Consider the following 21,281-nt stretch of genomic DNA (forward strand, 5'->3'; position numbering starts at 1 on the left):
GGAGGGGAGGGAACCCTCTAGAATGCACCAGAGACCTGGGAGGTGAGAGACTCTCAGGACTCAAAACAGAGGGATCTTAGATGAAATGCCCAACATCATCATCTTAGATGAAACCAAGGGAGGGAACTTGTAGAGCCCACTTCAAGCAGAAAGACAGGACAACAAGTGGAGGGATGAGGTTGCTATCCCATAGTCAAAAACTCTGACCCAGAATTGTTCCTGTCTGAAAGAACTGCAGGGACAAAAGTGGAGAAGAGCCCGAGGGAAAGGAGGTCCAGTGACAGGCCCAAAGTGGGATCCAGCTCAAGGGGAGGCTCCAAGGCCTGACACCATTACTTATGCTATGATGTGTTTACAGACAAGAGCCTAGCTAGCATGGTTGTCCTCTGAGAGGCCCAACAAGCAGCTGAAAGAGTCAGATGCAGATACTAGCACCCAACCAATGAACAGAAGCCAGGGACCCTTGTGGTTGAATTGGGGAAAAGCTGGAAGAAGCTGAGGAGGAGGGTGGCCCCATAAGAAGACCAGCAGTCTCAACTAACCTGGACCCCCGAGATCTCTCAGACATTGAGCCACCAATCAGGCAGCATACACCAGCTGATATGAGCCCCCCCCCCCCACATATATAGCAGAGGACTGCCTGATCTGGCCTCAGTGAGAGAAGATGCACCTAACCCTTGAGAGACTTGAGGACCCAGGGAATGGGAGGGTCTGGTGGGGTATGGGTGTGGGGTGGGGACATCCTCTTGGAGATGGGGATGAGGGGTGGGGGTGGGGGGGGGAGGAGATATGGGATAAGGAACAGTCAGAGGGTGGACCAGGAGGGGGATAACAACTGGACTGTAAAAAGAGATTTAATAATAATAATAATAATAATAATAATAATAATAATAATAATAATAATAATAAATAATAATAACAACAACAACAAAATAAAGAACAACAACAAGCCAAGAGCAGGATTTAGAGGAAGGTGTTATCTCAGTCTATGAACCAGAAGCAAAGCAGAGGGAGACTATACTGGAGATAGCCCCAGACATGTCTAGACTCTTCTTAATGACAATTACCATTCCAACATTTATGGTGCATGAAGCAAGTTTAGCTATTCTGGCTTAGCTTGTCTTGCACTGTTTTACTGTTGATGATGATGTTTTGTTTGTTTTGTTTTTCCAAAGCAATATTCTTTAAAAAAAATTTAACAATTTGATTGATGTGTACTTGGTAGCATACACTGCATACAACTTGATGCCTTTAGTTATACAGTGGAACTGTCACCAAGGTCAGGGTTCCAGACACATCCTCACATCCCCCAAGTCACTGTGCTCCCTTGAGTGTGTGGTGGGAGCGCTCCACACTAGATCTAGGACTAGCTCATCATGCATGGTCGAGTCTGTACGGTGGCTGCACAACAGCCCCTCCTCCCTGCCTGGAAGGGAAGAGGTACCTGAGACACGTGGAGTAGTGTAGCCACTGTGACGTGTGCATTCCCATGAGTCTGACTACTGTAGGTACCACCCTTCAGTGGAAGGGTGCTGTGCTGGTCTTCTAGTGACAGGCTTATTTTACTTAGCAGAGTGTGTTCTACACTCATCGAAATTGTCACAACTGGTACGATTGTTTTCTTTGTTAAGGCTGCAGCATATCCCATTGTAAAATTGCCTTGTATTGGTTTTAAGAATGTTGTAATGTTGAGTTCTCATTTGGGAAAGGACTTCTTTGAGACAGAATAGATTCTCTCTCTGCCCTTGAAGATACTTACTCTTGATCAAGGTACAAAGCTACTTCCCCTTTTATCTTTTGTTTTTCCTTCTGAAAGTCGGCAAGAATTCCACCTCTTATGGCCTGTTGTAAGGACATAGACATGGAGCATTTGACAGGATGGTTGGCCTGTGGTGAACACTCAGTATTATTTTGGTTATCTCCTCTGGTTGGCACTGAGTGAATTCCTTCCGTGGTGCTTAACATGCAGACTTCAAAATTGGAACCTGACCTGTGAGATAGCTCCTTTAGTAAATTGCTTGCTTTGCAAGCACACTGATCCAAGTTCAATCCCTAGAACCCACATAAAAAAGGCTAGGCGTGATACTGCACACGTGTGATTCTGGTATTGACAGGCAGCTGAGTGTTCACTGGCCAGCCAGCCTAGCCTGGCCTACTTGGAAAGATCCTGTCCTAAAGAAACAAGCAAAAACTAAAAACAATATGGGGAGCCCCTTAGAAATGACATGTGTGGCTATCTGATTGCCCTTTGGTCATCATACAAATATGCACACACTTGCACCTTAACATACATCACACACACACACACACACACACACACAGAAAGAGAGAGAGAGAGAGAGAGAGAGAGAGAGAGAGAGAGAGAGAGAGAGAAATAAAATCTACCTTTACCACAGTGAACTCAAAATTGCAAACTATACATTTGGTCTTAGATCCAGACCACTTTATTTTTTTAATTAGCCGAGAGGACTGAAGGCCACAGAGAAATGTATAGGAGCAAAGCTTAGCACTGACAACGACAGGCAAAACCACGTCACTTATTCCATGGCAGGCCCTGGTCTACATGATTTACATAAAAGCCATGTTTAATCCTTGCAGCAACTGTGGAGACAGGTGCTATGACTCTGCAAGTTAGAAGACCAAGGCAGAGAGGTAAACGACCCGTCCAAAGTCAAGTGACAGAGTAAGTTTGCGTACCTACACTCTGGATCCGGAAACTCTGCTATTGACTTCCCGTTACTGATTCCTTGGGCCCCTACTTAAATTATCTTTAGGAATGGAAATTGTAGTCTACATCTTTGAAAGATTGTCTTTCACAGAAGCATCATGTGACACTTGTCCCCTGGCCAGAGAAGCCAAGAGCCTCTTGCGTAGATAGCTGTGGGATCAAGAGGCGTTTAGTGAAACAAAAATAAAAAGTGAAATAAAAGCTGAGGGCTGGGTACCACTCTTTGCAAGGTAACATGGGTAACCATCTCTTCTTAGGCAGGCTGGGCACGCAGGATGGTCACTGTGTTCCTTTTCATTCAAGTAGAACCATGTGTTCTGCTTCTTATTTGGAAACTGAGATTAACACCTGGCCTGAGATTAACAGTCGCGCAAAGATTAGCGATTGGCCAATTGGCATGATGACCCAGCGCTGGCAGGGAGAAATCAGCTTTTCAGTCCTTCACAAAGCTCTGAGGACACTTCCTCCTCCTCTCCCCATCTCACCCCATACTTCTAAACTTGCTACTGTTTTCCAGAACAGAAAGTACTGCAGCATGCTGTGTGTGTGTGTGTGTGTGTGTGTGTGTGTGTGTGTGTGTGTGTGTGTTTGAGAGAGACAGACAGTGACATAGAGACAGAGATGAAGAGAGACACACAGAGAGAGACAGAGAGTAATTTTAGCAAAGGCATTTTAAAGACTGGAAAGGTGTGACTAGTAGAAGGTCACTTCTAATGTGTATATTTGGGGGGGATATGGGACTGACTTCCAGCCTGACGAACTGTCAAATATTGTCATAGGTAAAATGTCATGAGTTCCTCTGATAGAATGTATAAATTGTCTCCTGCTTTGTGCTATTCCCAAGAGGCCATCATGGTGTGGCAAGAGAGGAAGAGGAAAGATACTTCAAGTGTATTCACTGTAATTTCCTGGGTAGGACCTCATGACTCTTCTTTTTAAAAAAAAACAAAACAAACAAAAAACAACAACAAGTCATTGCCATTGATCCCGTGGGAAGTCACGGAGCACACAGTTGTATATGGGAATACACTAAAGCCTCTACTCTATTCTAAAACAATCTCTACCTGTCTGCATAGAACGGGGGAGTTCCTGGGATGTGGGATTTTCAGGACTTTGTCTGACAGTGCTGGAGCAGATCAACCATCTCATCTGAGGCTGACTAGGTAAGTTTGCAAGCACCAGTTGTGAGCATCTCACCCTAACTCTGGGCTCAGAGAGGTCATATCGGGTATTGAAAATCGGCCATATAGTTAGCAAACCTATAAATAAGGCTTTTGATTATGGCCTCGTTTTCTAGAACATCCACGGACTTTGTCTTTTGTGTTTACATTCTACATTAGAGATTTCTACCATATTCCCATCACTGTGACATGTATCAGCCTGGCTTTTTCCTTAGACTGTAGAGTTCTTGGTGATAAGAGTCATTACGTATTTACTGTCACATCATCAAGGCTCATTACAGTGGCCCCACACTGAGGCACTTGGTCAGTGTACATGTATTAGTGAAGGTGACCGGACCCTATGCTGCCAATTCCAACCGTCCCACATGTAACAAATGGAGGAACTCTTCGTAGGCAGACGCGTTTCTCTGTCTTTTCAGGAGACAAGGTTCCTCTTCCTTATACAACGTGTAGCGTGGCCTTGTCCTACTTTGTGTCATTGTCATTGGTCAAGGACAATGGTGAGGCCAGAGGGAGGTAAGAGAAAACCTATCCGGACAGATAGGCCGAGTTGCAAATGACATCAGGTTTCCTGGGACAGTGGGGCACAGAAATGAAAGAAAATAACTGTAGGCGGACTGGGTTCCCATTCCCTCAGGAAGACAGGACTCATGGGAAAGCGAGGTCCTCAGATACTCAGATGTGGAGCAAGTCTGAGCCAAATTGAACTTAGAGCTCTTAGAATTAATACCACATGGAGGGAGAATGGGCTCTGAGGACGATGGCCTGGCCAGGATAAAGTTGAGTAGTTTTTCAACCCTGGCTGTGTATCACAATCATTTTTGGATGCTTAAAATTATACAAAGGACAGAGCCATATTTTTGTCCCATTAAACCAGGAGAGGCAAGTTATAGGCAGGTCTCCTGTCAGTTTCAAATTCTCCAGACAATTCTAATGGGCAGCTAAAGGTTGAGAGCCATCGATCGAGCAATAATTATAAACATTTCCTGTTCATATTCCAATGAAGGCAAAGGAAAAGTGGAAATGCTGTGAGGATTTATGTAGGCAAGAAAGCCTGAACCATCTCCAAAGTGCTAAACAGAGAGGGAAGGCTTTTACCATGGACTCTCATGGTGGAACACAATTAGAGTCTTTTCAAATAGATGACATAGAACACCAAGGTACAGGAGTCATTAGAAAAGGACTTCCCAGGCCTGGGAGTGACTTAGTGGTCGGATGTGACTGCCATCAAACCTAATGACTCGAGATGGCTCCCTGCAACTCATATGGTAAAGGAGAAAACTGAGTCCCAGAGCTGGCTTCTGAACTCTACTTATGTGCCTCTGACCTCCATATAACCATGGCATGTGAATACACACACACACACACACACACACACACACACACACACATCACAAAAAATAAACAAACAAATTATGTAATAAGAAAAAGTAAAACAATTCCCTTTTAAGGTCTTCCTCAATCCTTCTGGTTGTCTTTGCCTGGTAACATGAGGGTTTCACACCTTTTAACCTAACAGATGCGACATCGTAAGCTGAGGGCCACCCCTTTCCATCATGTGTGCGCAAAAATAAAGTTGTAACAGTCTATCCAGTTATGTCTGGTCCATGGCTACTTCTGTATAACAGGATATAAGTAATTTCACACTGGTCACCAAGGCCTCAGATATTTACCGTGTCAATTTCTATTCTGTCCATGCAAATTATTTCCCCCCACACTGTAAAATCCAAGAGAGGGTGCCAGGATCAGAGCTTTTAGCAGGTGACAGTAGACTTAGTTAGAATCTGATACCGTCTTCTGTTTTCACCTTCTTATACATACACTGATACTAGTTCACCATTATGGTGCTAATCTAGAGTTTCCGCTTAAGACAAATTCACTGATGAAAAAAAAAAAAAACAGATTTAAAGATGGTAATTAGAACAACCGTTCTAGAAGATCGGGTGACATGTGCATCCTGCCAACATCACGAAGGTTGTATTTAGGTTTGAACCTTAGGACACTTTATCTAATCTTGTCCTTTCACAGGTAAAGAAACTACAATCTAGTGATTAAGTCACCTGCCTATGGTTAGCTACTTACTGATGGAATAGATTCCTGTCCCTGTTAGAATAATGGTCTCATACCTCTAACTGGTTAGTCATTTGTACTTTGGGCCAGTTAGCCTGAACACAAATTACTGCACAGTTAAAGTTCATGGATTCAGAGCCAGTTAATATCCTTATGACATATCCACAGACACAGATAGTAGAGACTGACAGACAACTTGAAACAATCAAGGGGCCATTTGCGTTTTAAACATGACATGTTGGTTTCATTAGGTTGATTGTTTCTTGGTCATGGTTTCCTATGGTTAATCAATCTGATTAAAAGTCTTGTTTTATTTAATAAAGCATACTTCAGTGCGTGTATGGCAAATGCTAAGACTACTAAACAGAAAACTTTTTATTTTTATTTTTTGTATATTCTGTTGGACACATTCAAGCCCAGTTTGAATCTTACGGGAATATTTGGTATTCTTCTCCATAATTATAACTATTTCCACTGGGATTCTCCTTGATCACACCAGCTAAGGCAGAGCTTTCCCTGGTCTCGGTGCTTCTTCCCACCGGTATCCATTACACTTACTAATCTTGGGATGGATCGGAGAACCTGAGCTCTGTCCACATACGGGTGTTAGAGGTGTGACAGAGCCATGTGTTGCCATGGTTTTGGCTGTCAGGGATGCAGTTTTGAAGTGGTACTATGATTATTAAGTGATTGGTCATCATTTTACACGAGTAAGCTATTTGAATAATTTGACAAGGTTGAAGGAAGATAAATGGGGCTGGAAAGGTGGCCCAGTGGTTAGAGTGCTTGCCATACAAATGTGAGACCTGGGGTTGCAATTCCCAGTACGCATGTAAATGCTTCGTGCTCCTCCTATAATTTCAGAGCTGGAGCAATCTGAGTAGGTACATGAGCTGAAACTGGCAAGCTCTGTGTTCAGCTGTGCCTCTGATGTACAAGGTGGAGAGCATTTGAAGAAGACCCCTGATGTTAGCTTTAAACCTCTACTCACATACTCACTCGTATGTACCCATTCACATGGGGACATGTACACACACACACACACACACACACACCCATACCACAGACACATACCATACACACACACCACACACATACCACACAGGTAGACACATGCAAAGAAAAAAGAAAAGAAGACATCCATTTGGATCAGAACCTGACATGCATATTTTCATATACTGACTGTGTTTTCATAAATGAGTAAAACTTATATTAAAAATAAAATTTCTTTTACATATATTCTTTATGTTTGGACCATTTTTTTTAAATTGATTTCTTTTGAGACAGAGCCTCTGTGTAGTTGGCTATCCTAAAAATCACTATGTAGACCAGGCTAGTCTCAAACTCACAGAAATCCTCCTGTCTCTGCCTTCTGATTGCTGGGATTAAATGGGTGCATTTTTGGTACATTTTAATGCCAATTGGCATAGTTAGGGTATTTTCTATAAAAACAAGTGTTCTTAGGCTGTATGTGTTGATGTGACTTTTACCTATCAAAGGTGACAGTGGACTTGGCCAGAAGCAAGGAGGCCTGAGCTAAGAGTATTCAAAAGCAGAGCCTTGAAGCAGCAGGTATGTTTGTTCCTAAAGAGGCAGTAAACACCCAGATGTGTAGATGTGTGGCCACCGAGCCGGAATATAGGGAGACAAAGCCAGGCAGCCTTCAGTGGGTTCCAACCAAGCGGGAGAGGTGTGTAAGTGAATTCATGAGTGATTACAGCAGTGTCTTTCCCCACCGTGTCACTCTGCTCAGGGACACCTGTAGCTTAGCAGTCCGTCAGCCATGTCACTGACTGTGCAGTGAGACCGTCCCTCCCACCGACCCGGCCGGCAACCATAAATCACTAACACAGAACAACTGCTGCCCTCATCAGGAGGCCAAGGGTCAGTCTCCAGGAGCTCTTCCCCTGTGATAAGAGATAGGGTCAATGTGAAGGTGGAAGGTAACAGATATGATAGCAGATGCAGATCCGGAGAGCTGAAGACATTCTGGGGACAGCTTCTGCCCGTGGTCCCGCTCTCCCAAAGGTGTGTGACAAATGCACTGGCTCGTAACTAACCAGGAGTGACTTCTTCTTATGGGCAATATTGCCTGGAAACATTTACAATGATTCCCAAACAGGGGCCTACTACTCTTATAGCCAAGGATAGAAGCCATGGACTGCTAAACGTCCTCCAACACATAGAAAACCCTCACAACGAAGCGCTGCCTGAGCCCAAGTGTCAAGGTCTAGATGGCCCGTGCTTTCCATGATGCCGTCAACACACACGCCTTTACAAGGTGGCACATGCGCAGCTGCGTTTCTAGTGGTGAATCGGCAGGTGGGTCCTGACCAAGGCAAAGATCTCCCAGCACTAAGGGAAATTACCGGGCTTCCAAAAAAAGAGACGATTAAAAGCAGGCCGTGTCTTTCTGAGATAAATCTGAACGGTGAGTAACAGGGTAAAATAATGTGGAAGGGAAAAAATGGGGTTGAGCACAGACCCCGAGCGAGAAGCTGAGTGAGAACCTGTTGCCACCGGTTCTGTTGTCTGCATCCTGATATTGAGGGCACCACAGCCTGCATGGCAAGGTGTCACAGCTACATGACAGCTCTCAGTTGGCCTATTTTAGGGTCTTTTAGTACTGTGTTTGACCCAAGAGCATGGAGTGTCTAATACAGTGGTTCTCAACCTTCCTAATGCTGCAACCCTTTATTACAGTTCTTCAGGTTATGGTGACCCCCAACCACAAATATTATCTCTGTTGGGGGCTGGTGAGATGGCTCAGCGGTTAAGAGCACTGACTGCTCTTCCAGAGGTCCTGAGTTCATTACCCAGCAACCACATGGCGACTCCCAACCGTCTGTAATGGGATCCAATGCTCTCTTCTGGGTGTGTCTGAAGACAGCTACAGTGTATTCATATACATAAAATAAATAAATAATTCTTTAAAAAAATTATTTTTGTTGCTACTCCGCAACTGTAATCTTGCTACTGTTAAGAACTGTAATGTAAATACCTGGGTTTCCTGATGATCTTAGGTGACCTTTGTGAAAAGGCTGTTCAACCCCTGAAGGGGTCAAGACCCACAGGTTGAGAACTGCTGGTCTATTAGAAAGGGAAATAGGATTAATTATCTAGAAAAAAAAATTGTGTTATGGAGAAAGTGACAGTTCTAGTCAAAGGTTGTCCACAGATTGTTCTGGGAGCCAGAAACCTTGGAAGAATAATAAGTTTCCATATATCCAGTAACTACTGTACTGCACCAAGCATGGAGGGCACGGTGGTTGGTGGGAGATGAAGAATATTTCTCAGTGGTGACAGGAGCCATGTCTTCAGGGGACTAGAACAAATGGAGCATGTTTTCATCAGAAAGGAATGATCCATTTCCTTCTTATATTGCCAAAGTCTGTCTTTAGCCAAGTCACCCAGGGTGAAAACTTGGAATTCATTTCCTATAAGATAAAAAAAAATAATAATAACTGGTGTATTCTAGAAAGCTCCATGATCAAAGATAAGTGGGAAGATGGAATTGAAGAGGGAAAATATTGGGGACTGGGTCAAATGATTGTGGTGTTGTACACACTGTACAGTGAGACCTGTGGACATGTTCTGATTTGCTAAAGGGAAGCAAGGTGAAACAGCTGAGTTCACTTCAGCAAATCCAGTCAGCACCAAAACAATGAACGCTATTCTTCCCCTAGCAAGAGACTTTAATGTGCACTGGCTCCAAGCCTAGTAATTCTTTTAAAATTCCCTTTTGTGTCTTTACACACACCCCCCCGACCTTGACACTATAACTACTCAAATCCCCCATCATAAGAAGAGGGGGTTGCTTTACTTCCTGTCTGTTCTTCTAGTCTTTATTATCCCTTAGTCATCTGAAAGTTACTATGAGTGGTGGGGGGATCAGACATGATATCAGTGAGAACCACAGTTTGAAGAAATCAGTGATGGTAAGGCAATGGCTCCATCCCCAAAGGTAAACTCAGCCTCGGCCACAGTGAACATCCACCAGCAGGATGTGACCCAAGCCAACTAGAATCCTCTGAGATTTAAAAAACGATGATGTATTTATTTGTGTGTGTGTGTGTGTGTGTGTGAGCATGTGTGATGTATTTATTTGTGTGAGTGTGTGTGTGCACGTACATATACGTATGTATGAGAGAAAGGAGCTATGTGTGTCTTTGAAGGTAACAAAGGGCCCAGATGAGGGTGATGGGTGTCTTTCTCTTTCACCCTCTGACTGTTCTTTTTAGGCAGAGTCTCTCCTTGAGCCGGGGAAGCATGTTATCTTGGCCAAGCTGGAATACAACAAGCCCCAGAGATCCTCATGTTTCTGCCTCCCTTGGGAGCTGGGATTATAAACATTCACAGGACACCTCACTTGTTACTCCATGGTTGGGATTCAAACTCTTGTTTTCATGATGGTGCAGCAAGCACTCCTAGCCGCTGAAGTATCTCTCCACCCCTCACTGACATTCTATACACGGATGCTGAAGGCAGATAATGTACAGTCCTTGTGTCCATTGGCTTTGCTTCTTCAGATTCAACCAACCATAGATAAAAAAAAAAAAACTATCTGGAAAATAATTGCATCTGTCCAGCACATGTAGAGGTAATTTTATTGTCTTTAATTTTGAAATAGTAAAGTGAAACATCGGTTTACACTGCATATATAATGCAGTGTTATATAGCCACTAGTCTAGACCATGATTTGGTGTCTAGAATGTGCATAAGTTACATAAAAATGTTAATCAGTTTTATATAAGGGACTTGGGAGCCTGTATATTTTGATCCTGATCTGTCTCTCTGTCTCTTTGTCTCTGTCTGTCTCTGTCTCTCTGCCTCTTTGTCTCTTTGCCTCTGTCTGTCTCTGTCTCTTTGTCTCCATCTGTCTCTATCTCTCTGTCTATCTCTGTCTCTCCCTGTGTGTGTGTGTGTGTGTGTGTTGCAGCCAAGCAGATCTTTCTGTTCCGGAGAGGAATTGTACCAATATCTCTCAGGATTGTCATAAAGACTGCACAGAGCTCGGTACTGTCCCAGGTGCAATGAAGACTTCGAGCCTCACAGGTCACAGTGCACACCTATGCAACTCCCACTCTAGTAAGCACTGGACAGATGATGGCACTGGCTGTCATCAGCACTTCTAAGGCCCTATCTCACCTCCATCTATCTCCATCATTACAGAGTCTCAGTTCTTGCTTCTGAGCTGAGAACAATGCCAGGCTGTGCTGCTAGGCTGTGCCACCAGGCTGTGTATGAGTACATCCATGTACAAAGTGGCTCTCGGTACCTGCAGCTCCTAGGTCCTCTATGTCATTCTGTGAGTTTCATTTCTTCCTTATGTGAGTATATCAATATCTTCCCTATCTGTTCCTGGCAGCCTCCTTACCACCTCTTAAACGTGGCTGCTTTTATCTGCCATAGACAGGAAATTCCTCCAAAGCCCAGGGCACATAATTTCACTTGAGAAGTAGCTAGACTTTGAACAAAAATCCATGTGTAAATGAAGAAGGCCCGCTTTGCACATGGGATATTTTGCATTCACAGGTCCTTCTTATAACTTTCTATACTCTGGGTAATGATCCAAAGGACTAGATTTCCACCATAAATGTTTTCCTGCTAAAGAAAGCACGGCTTCAGGGTGTCTCTGCTAAGGTACCCTTGTATAACAGGTCACAACTGAATGGACACACTTGGTTAAAACCATAACTTTCTATACTCTGGGTAATGATCCAAAGGACTAGATTTCCACCATAAATGTTTTCCTGCTAAGGAAAGCACGGCTTCAGGGTGTCTCTGCTAAGGTACCCTTGTATAACAGGTCACAACTGAATGGACACACTTGGTTAAAACCATATCTTCTTTCCTGAAACTCTTTACAGTATTTGCACCTGCCTCCAAAGCTTGTTTTTTCAGAAATCTAAGCTTGTTCCCCACCTGCTGTGTACCCCCCAAAGTACCCCTGGTCCACCTTCACCTGAGCTGGCTCAGTGTTCACCTGATCCCAACCTGTTCTCCACATTAGATAATGTTTATGTTGGCTAAATATTAGCACAAGCAAGTCATTCACTTGGCATGTTTACAGACAGCGAAGCAGATGGCTGGGCAGATAGAACAATTTACAAGTAGGTTTTCTTTCATGGGCACTCTCAATGATACCTGCTTTCATCAGCGGTGTGCCGAGCTCTTTCTAAAGTTAGGTGTATGCATGGGACTTGAGAGTCACTTGAGGGAACACTTATAAATTCCGATGTCTAGGACAGCAGTCTCAGCAACTGATTTCAGATTTCTAGGGTGGGACCTGGACACCAGTGGATTTTTAGAATTCTCCAGGTAAATCCAATGTGCATTCAATCTTGGGAACTTGTACCCAAGACAAGTGCCTGTATGTATGAGACAGACTTTTGTATGTATGAGACACATGGAAGAAGTGTAAGATACAGACTGAAGTTCTGTGGACCTCTGGGTGGCACTAAGATTCTGTATTGTTTTTTCTTTTGTGTATGGGGGCGTTCACACGTGTGTGCTCCTGTGGAAGTCAGAGGTTGATACTGAATGCCATTCTTAATTATTTCTCTACTTTATTTGTCTTTTATTGAGGCCAAGTCTCACTAGGTAGCCTTGGCTAGCCTGGAATTCGCCATGTACACTAGGCTGGCTTTGAACTCACAGAGATCCACCTGCCTCTGTCTTCTGAGTGTTGGTATTGAAGAAGTGTGTCATCACACCTGGCCAGGCACCTTGTTTTTGAGGCAGGGTCTCTCCCTGACCCTGGACCTCACAGATTCATCTAAACCAGCTGGCTAGAAATCTCTAGGAATCTTCCTGTCTCTGCAGTGCCCGTGTTACAGGCGTGTGCTGCTGTGCTGGGACAGGCTTTCTCCTTAGCTGCTGGGACTTTGTGCAGCAAGCCCTTCTCTGAGCGGTGTCCCCAGCCCTGGCTTGGAATGTCTGATAAGAATCCTAGCAATGCTGATGTTTCTCCTAGGTCAGGGGCCCCATGAATAGCAAAGCTGTCTGTCTGTCTGTCTAGACTCTCTTTATCAACATTACAAATAATTTCCCAGAAACCACTCACCCATTTGGGTTGGTGAGCATCTCCACGTTTTAGTGCCCCTCCTGAGTCTTGCTTTCTCTCTCTTTATTACATCGTCACTTTTTCAGTGACTGCTCAATTTTCTATTTTCCTCTAGATACTAATTGAAAAGAACCCACATGACAACACAGAACTGATGAATTACTTAGCTAAGCCTAAGCATAGCTTTCCGTGTCTTATTTTTCTATGTGTAGTGCCCTATAGCATAGCGACCAGCTTAGGCTATGCAAACTCTTTAACTATGGTGTAAGAGTAGCAACCCAGTGTCTTGGTTACTGGTATTCAAAAGGGTTTGTGACAATGAATTACACACCTAATACAAAAAAAGAAAGAAAGAAAGAAAGAAAGAAAGAAAGAAAGAAAGAAAGAAAGAAAGGAAGGAAGGAAGGAAAAGAAGAAGAAGAAATTCAGGACTGGTGAGATGGCTCAGTGGGCAAAGGTGCTTGCAGAGAAAACCTGGGCCTGAGTTTGATCCTCTGAAGGCATATAAAGATGAAAGGGAAGAATTGACTCCATAAAGTTGCCCTCAGACCTCTATACATGCATCACAGCATGTATGCTCACACATGCACATATATAAAGATAATAATAATAATGAAATCACTAATGGGGAGAAAAAATGCAAAGCATAAAGCAACCATAGCCTTCAGTTTCTGGACTGGCAAGGGTTCAGATGTCAGTACTTGGAAAAATCATGTCTGGCCATTGCTCTTCCAGAGGACCTGAGTTCAATTCCCAGCAACCACATGGTGGCTCACAACCTTCTGTAATGGGATCTGATGCCCTCTTCTGGTGTGTCTTAAGACAGCTACAGTGTACTTATATGTATAAAACAAAAGTATTATTAAAAATGACATACACAATGATAGGCACTGAACTCAAGTGCCAGCACTTACAAATCCTTATGATCTGGGGTGCTATGTACTAAGTTCTATGTGGATAGTGGTCTGTGTATGTGTTCTTAGGAAGTTACGATTTTCCTAGGTATTAAATGATGATTTTAGCCTAAAACTTAGTTGCTGGGAATTGAACTCAGGACCTCTGGAAGAGCAGTCAGTGTTCTTAATGGCTGAGCCATCTCTACAGCCCTGTATTTTTAATTTTAATAAGTCAAGTTTTATTTCATAGTCACAGGAGGGAAATAACGAAGATGGGGGCGGGGAGAGAATATGAAAGTCAAGTATCAAAGCCAAGAGAAAGACCCAATGACATTGCAAGTAGTATTGAAACTAAAACTTTCTTACTAGATTGACTGTGATTGGAGTAAGCACAACAGCACAGGAAGTCACCAGTCAGCACAGCGTGTTTAGGCCTGCAGAAACTCAAAAGAAACAGTAGGACAAAAAACCAGGACTCTCAGAGATTGCACAGGACGAGGTAGCTCAAAAAAACAACATCACCCATTTAGGATTTAATTTGTGAATCAGTTTGGCATTCAGATCTTAGTTTGTACATATTCAAGAAGCTTGGTAGGCAATAAATTTGAGTCATTTCTGGCATAATGCTTTGTTATTTAAGTAGATTTTGCATCCACTCTCTTAGGATGGATACACTTGTTACATTTCCTTGCTACACTGTAACTTAGCTTGGGGCAATATGTGCTGGGGGGGGGTCAGTGCTAAAGGGATGCTGTTGGGAACAGTGAAGTCCTAGAAGGAAATATTTTCCCATTAGCTGCAAATATTGTAACAAGCTTTTTGCCTGTGTGTGTGTGTGTGTGTGTGTGTGTGTGTGTGTATCAGAGAGACAGAGAGACAGAGAGATACATAGACACACACACACACACAGAGAGAGAGAGAGAGAGAGAGAGAGAGAGAGAGAGAGAGAGAGAGAGAGCATATTTTTCAGCCTGAAGAAAAAGACTGTAGTAGCTAGGTGATAGTATTTCTGGGAGAAATCTTATACTGTGAAAGGAGAATGAAGTGCCTCCAGGCCATGGTTGAGTGGTGCAAGGCTACCAAGCCTGGGTTGTCCCCTTTGACCAACTGTTGTGTTGATTGCCTTCTGAGAGGAAGAAGAACAGACCTGGGGATGCAAAAATGAAATCCACACAAATTCTGTTTGAGTCTCTAAAGGCAACTGCCCCACTCAGGGGTGATTTTTCAAGGGACAAAATTCAGGTGTTGGACCTGTGGTCTCCTGAAATCCCTTGTGCCCATTTAAAACATTTGTAACATAATTAGGTTTTGGTTTCTGGGAAAGGCAGTGAATAGATAATTCATAACCTTGACTAGCTGGAAAAGGCTATTACAGATGATTTAAACTAAACAACTCTCTAAAAACAATACTTTCATACAAGTGAAGGCAAACCCTTATAAACAAGGCTAGTTTGCAGGAAAAAATGAATTTTTACTCCCCTTACCCCTAGTATCATGTTCTACAAATATCTATTTTAAGTCTATTGTGTGTATCAAATGTCACCATGAAAAGCTACTGTGGCTGTACATGGCCTCATCCAAATTCTTACTGGTCTAGCTGCAATCACTCACATCTCAGCACAAAAAATCTGATTCAAAGACACATTTCATTAATGTATAGGATATAAAGTAATCCACACTAGACAATCAGAGTAGAGTGGATTCCTAAGGTCTGGGACAGTGGGAGAAAGAGGAATTACTAATCAATGGACACAATGTTTTAAGCACAAGTTGGAGGCCTGCCTTACATTATACGTGTAGCTGGTATAACTGTTACTGCACACTTGAAATTTGTTAAGATGGCAGGCTTCATGTTAAGCAGTATTATCAAAAGAAATGATTTCCAAAACAAGGGGAAAATCTAATTCAATTCTTATCTGCCTCATGCAGCAAAGATTCCAAATGGTGCACTTGTGATCAGTTTTTCTGTCACTTCAGACATGCTATTTGTAAGCCTAGACATTTCACAAGTAAAAAGTGAAACACTTAAGTCTACTCCATGAACAATTGTGAATATCTGGGTGTTCGGCGATAACACTGGAAGATTTTTCACCTTGTAGTCTAAATTAGATGGCCTCACGGGAGCGTCTTTATCTTACTGCACTGGTATTTTCAACAGCACCCCATCTGTCACACAAACTCTGAATAGCAATCGTCTCTGAGGGTTTGAACAGCTTCGCCACAATTAAAAGCTTTACCTATACATTCTACAAGCATATGCTAGCCATTTGCTCGCTGCAAGGCGATCTTTATTGCATTATGTTAATTAAACACCTTTTAAAGCCCCTCTTCCAAAATTCCGAATACATTTAAAAAGCACGGGACACTCTTGCTAATGCTAGCAACAAAAGGAATATTAAAGCAGTAAAACATGAAGATATCAAGCTGACCTCACAGCTGAGTTCTTTCACAGGATAACCAAACAGAAAACTGAGTCTCAAAGGCAGCGAATACTCACGTGACGGTTCCCCATCTCCTCTTCTCTGAGGTGACTGTCCTGGATTTCTTCAAGAAGAGACTGGTTCTCCCACAGACAAAGTTTATAATGGATTTCGCAGGGCACATTATCTCCTGTGTTTAATAAGTAACTGCTGGCATTGGATTTGAACACACTGTTGGGGATGGGTAAGGAGTGGCAATAGCTGCCCATGTGCTTTAGCTACGCACGCACGATAAGTTGGCCGCCCATCTGAGAGAATGTAGACCTAGAGAACGGGAGCTTAGACTCTTTAGGGGTTAAGCTCACCTCACTTCTAATAGTTGAAAGAATTTGAAAATATCATTTTCCTCCCCCCCCCCCCTTGTTGGAGATAGGTTCTCATTATATAGCCTGAACTAGACTTGAACTGGAAGAAATCCTCCTGTTTCAGTTCTAAAGTGTTGGTATTATAATCATTTACTACCACTCTTGGCACTACAATTATTTTCTTAATTAAAATTCTTACTTTCGTGTGTGTGTGTGTGTGTGTGTGTGTGTGTGTACATATGCATGTCATGGAAAACATATGCAGGTCAGAGGACAAATCAGTTCTCCCCCAATATGTGTGTCTGGGGGAATCAAACTCAGATGGTCAGGCTTGGCAACAAGCACCTTTACCTGCAGCTGCATCTTAGTAGCCCCAAGTTATTCTTGTATTTGTGTGTGTGTGTGTGTGTGTGTGTGTGTGTGTGTGTGTGTGTATTTAATAATAAAAGCATTGCTGACAGGACACACCTTTAATGTCTTAGCACTTGGGAGGCAGAGGCAGGCAGATCTCTGAGACTTTGAGGCCAGTTTGGTCTACACAGTGAGTTCTAGGTCACCCAGTGCTACATAATGAGACCTGTAGCAGGAAATTTTCCCTGCAAGTTGGGAGGAGCTAAGGTGGAAGGAGTAAGGAGAGGAAGAGGAGGAGGAAGGAGTGGAACAGAAGGAAGAAGAGGAGCTAGGGAGGCAGAGATGTAGGAGGATGGAGAACCAAGCTTGGATCGAGAACAGTCCTGGGTAACAACTTATATCTAGGCTAGTTAAATGGGAAACACCTCCAATTGTATGGGCATCTTGTTATTGAGCATTACCAAATATATAAAGCCTTTGGATAATCTTAGCAATAGAGTCTCATTTCCTAGCAGGCCCGAGTGGATGGTGGGATGGTGTGGGCTCAGCTCAGCCTTGTGGAGACAGCGTGGAAGATTGGCAGAGCCCATCTCCCATGCTGGCATCTTGTGGGTGGCAGTTGGTGTTTCTGGCTGCCTGAGCCAGTGACCTGAGCAAAGCTGCAGCTTGTGGCCTCAGGCCTAGGCTAGACAGAAACATGGCTGCTCTGTAACACAAGACAGATCGGTGCCGCTGCATTAAATTATTACCTCAACAGAGACCTGTCTTAGAAACCATGGCTGTCATCATCATCATCATCATCATCATAGCACTAACCAAGCAGACTGAAACTCCATTTTATTTATATCACTATTGTTATTTTATTATAGATAAATTTTTATGATACATGGAGTTGTACTGGGTCATCATTTTTTTTAAAGATTTGTTTATTTAGTTTATTTATGTGAATATGCTGTCACTCTCTTCAGACACACCAGAAGAGGGCATCTGATCCCATTACAGATGGCTGTGAGCCACCATGTGGTTGCTGGGAATTGAACTCAGGACCTCTGGAAGAACAATCAGTGCTCTTAACCGCTGAGCCATCTCTCCTGCCCCCAAGGGTCATCATAGTCTGACCCTTATAGTCTGAATAATTTTCAAGTTTAAAAAAATAATAGCTGCCAGTCTGAGTAAATTTTTTCACAAAAAGATAACCATTAAAAGTAAGCCTACTGAATTCTCAGTTTCTTCTTCTAGAGGCTTGCTTCTGTGAATCCTTCCAAAAATGGTCCATACAAATGTGCCAATATCTGTTTCCTTACTTGCCTCTGTGTCTGTCTGTCTGTCTTCCATTCTTGGTATATTTATCTACAACCAAAGGATTTCATGACATGTTTTGCTCCATGCCTTGTATGCTCCCTACACTAAAGAGATACCAATCTGTTACCGGCACGAACTCAGCCTGCTTTAATAAGTTCACCACTACAGTCCTTTTAGGTTGTTTTGGATCCTCTGCATAAATGTCTTAGGTCTGGGATTTTTATGTGTTGAGTCTTGAAATGTGATTGCTTATCAAAGAATACACAAACTTAAAATTCTAGAAGTGCTTGTCAAGTTATCTTCTACATAGGCATTAGAACGCTAGACTACTGCTGAGGGTCAGCTGACCCATGGGCCTTGTGTTTAAAGGGCAAAGCTGACACCGATGATGGCACACTGCTCCTTCCCACCGGCTGCCAGCATCCACATGGTCTAACTTTTCATTCCTGCCAATTTCAGAGGAAGAATAATGATTTAATATTTCTTTCATTTAATATCTTTGAAATAATAGATTCAATTCCCTGAAAGCTTTTGAAACTGCTTCTGCTATGTTTTTGAGCATGCTCCTGTTTCCTGTCAGAGTTACTAGTCTTTGCGTTTCTATTCATAAAACACTTTAGTAAAACTGAGGCCATTGCAGGTGGAACCATTGATTTTCACCAGGTTTTTTTGTGTTGGTTTTTTTTTTTTTTTTTTTTTTTTTTTTTTTTTTTTTTTTTTTTGCCTTTGTTCGTTTGTTTGTTTTGAGCATGTGAATATATATAAGAAGAAATTGTGAAGTTTTAATGTTGTTAAATATGTCAGTGTTTACTTCCTCTCTCTTACAAATTCTTTTTTCTGCGTTAAGATGCTTAAATGTTATGGTTTTCCAAGTGTTTTCCCCCATTTGTTTCAGTAACTGGAATTGAACTGAGGGCCTGAGGTGCTGGCTCAGTCTCCTATAGCTGACCTGGATCACGCTCTCTTTTTACTTTTGATTTTGAGAAAAAGTCTCACTATGTTCCCTAAACTGGCCTTGAACTCACCCTGTGGCCCAGGCTGCCTCAGCCTCCAGTGCAACAGTAATTATAGGTCTGTACCATCAGCCCTAGCTTAAAATTATTTAAATTGCTTAACTAAAAAAGCAATCCTTAGTGTTTAGGTTTCTATCTTTAAAACCATCTTTAAAGATACATATTTAATTTTTATGTGCATCAATTTTTATCTGCATGTACGTGTACCACGTGTGTGCCCAGTGCCCGTGTAGGTCGGAAGAAGACGTCTGACCTCTGAGAACAGGAGTTACGGACAGTTGTGAGTTACCTGATGTAGGTGCTGAGAACTAAACCTGGGTTCTCTGGAAGAGCAATAAGTGCTCCTAACCACTGGGCCATCTCTCCAGACTCAGCCACTGACGTTTATTTACGTTTAGTATCTCTTTCCCAACTCCAACAAGATGGGTGGTGGGTCCTTGTTGGCCTGGTCACTGCTACACCCAGGATCCAGGCCGGAGCATGGCACCCATCAGATGCTAATGGCTATATATGAAAGGAATTCTTGAACAAGCGTCAGTGAGCACTGCTCTCACATGAGCTGTGGGAAAGGACATTGTTACCTGACCTGTACCCACTTCCTGCACGTCCAGAGTGCAAAGCACCGTCTTGGGCATGATGGTACATGCTTTTAATCCCAGAATTTGGGAAATGGAAGTGGGAAGATAAGGAGTTCAAGGCCAGTGCTTGGCTACATAAGGATTTTTGAGGACACCCTGGCTACATGACACCCTGCCTCAAAACAAAAACAAATATTATTTGTATCAGATGATAAAACCCCCATTCTGAAGCTATGGATGGGTGGTAGGAATGTGTGAAGCCTTTCCCCCAACTCTTGCTCCCCACTCTGTCCCAATATTAGCCAACCAGGAAACGCCATGAGGTAGCCAGGGTTCCGAAGACACGCCCCCCACGCTGATTTTTTTTTTTAAAAATTATAAACAATGAATATCCAAACCATGACATTACAATGTTACTTCATGTTATTACAATATTACTTCATGTTGCAGAGAAGACAGCAAGATTCTGTTATTTGTATTAATAAGCAGGCACCCTTCCCTCCTCTCCTAAATAAAAAGCCTGACTCTCCCTTCTTTGGCATGCTACTCCAAAGACACATGGTGTCCCTTCTGTCTATGTCCAATATCCTCATATTAGACACCTCACATGTGCCTGGTCACGTTGGCAGAAGAAGTAGGGGTGAGCAGGAAGGGGGTAATCAGATAGGGACTGGGGAAACTGGTCTCTCTCTGACCTGCCACCCATGGGTGATAACTGCAAGTGGCTGCCTGCCCAGGCCTCTAGAGTCAGGATAATGATTCAGGGACACTTGAGTGCCTGGGGTCTTCTTGTGTCACTGGGGACAGACAGAGTGAGTCAGCAGCCTCCATGTTGGCCACAGTGAAGGGTCGTGGTTAATTGGCAGGTGTATTCCTGTAGATATGCAGGGCGGGGCTGGCTATCAGGGTGGGCTCCCCTGCAGAGTCAGGCTTGGCTGTGGATCAATGGTTTCCATTTTTTAAAGACTTAATCTTTGATTTGTTAGGAACTGATTTTAATAATGATTAAAGAAGGGGGATTAGTCAGTTCTTGGTTAAGCATTTGAGACTAGATAGCTAACCATTCATTTTTCTCTCTGTTGGTGCAAGATGCTATCTCTATTTTATCCTAAAATCTCTTATAACCTAAAACTAAAATTCCATATAATTTTATTAAATCTTGATTCTAAATGGGTTCGTTTTTGTTGTTTGTATTTAACTTTTCTAGATTGTGGTCACAGACATGCTAGTGACTGGGGTGATAGCCCAAGGAAGATGGATAAGGGCTTATTTTTCTTCCTCCAATGTATGGTTATACTTCTGAATAAGAAT

General features: G+C 42.9%; 1 protein-coding gene across 1 annotated transcript in view; it reads right to left on the bottom strand.

Annotated features, from left to right (window-relative positions):
- Positions 1 to 16,561, bottom strand: part of Anxa13 (annexin A13) — a 53,523-nt gene extending 36,962 nt beyond the window's left edge. The window contains exon 1 of the mRNA XM_034517137.2: positions 16,439 to 16,561. Coding sequence (XP_034373028.1) covers positions 16,439 to 16,453 — 15 coding nt within the window. The 5' untranslated portion in view covers positions 16,454 to 16,561. The remainder of the gene's footprint in view (positions 1 to 16,438) is intronic.
- Positions 16,562 to 21,281: the final 4,720 nt, after the last annotated feature.

Source organism: Arvicanthis niloticus, chromosome 13 (genome assembly GCF_011762505.2).
Source record: "Arvicanthis niloticus isolate mArvNil1 chromosome 13, mArvNil1.pat.X, whole genome shotgun sequence".
NCBI lineage: Eukaryota > Metazoa > Chordata > Mammalia > Rodentia > Muridae > Arvicanthis > Arvicanthis niloticus.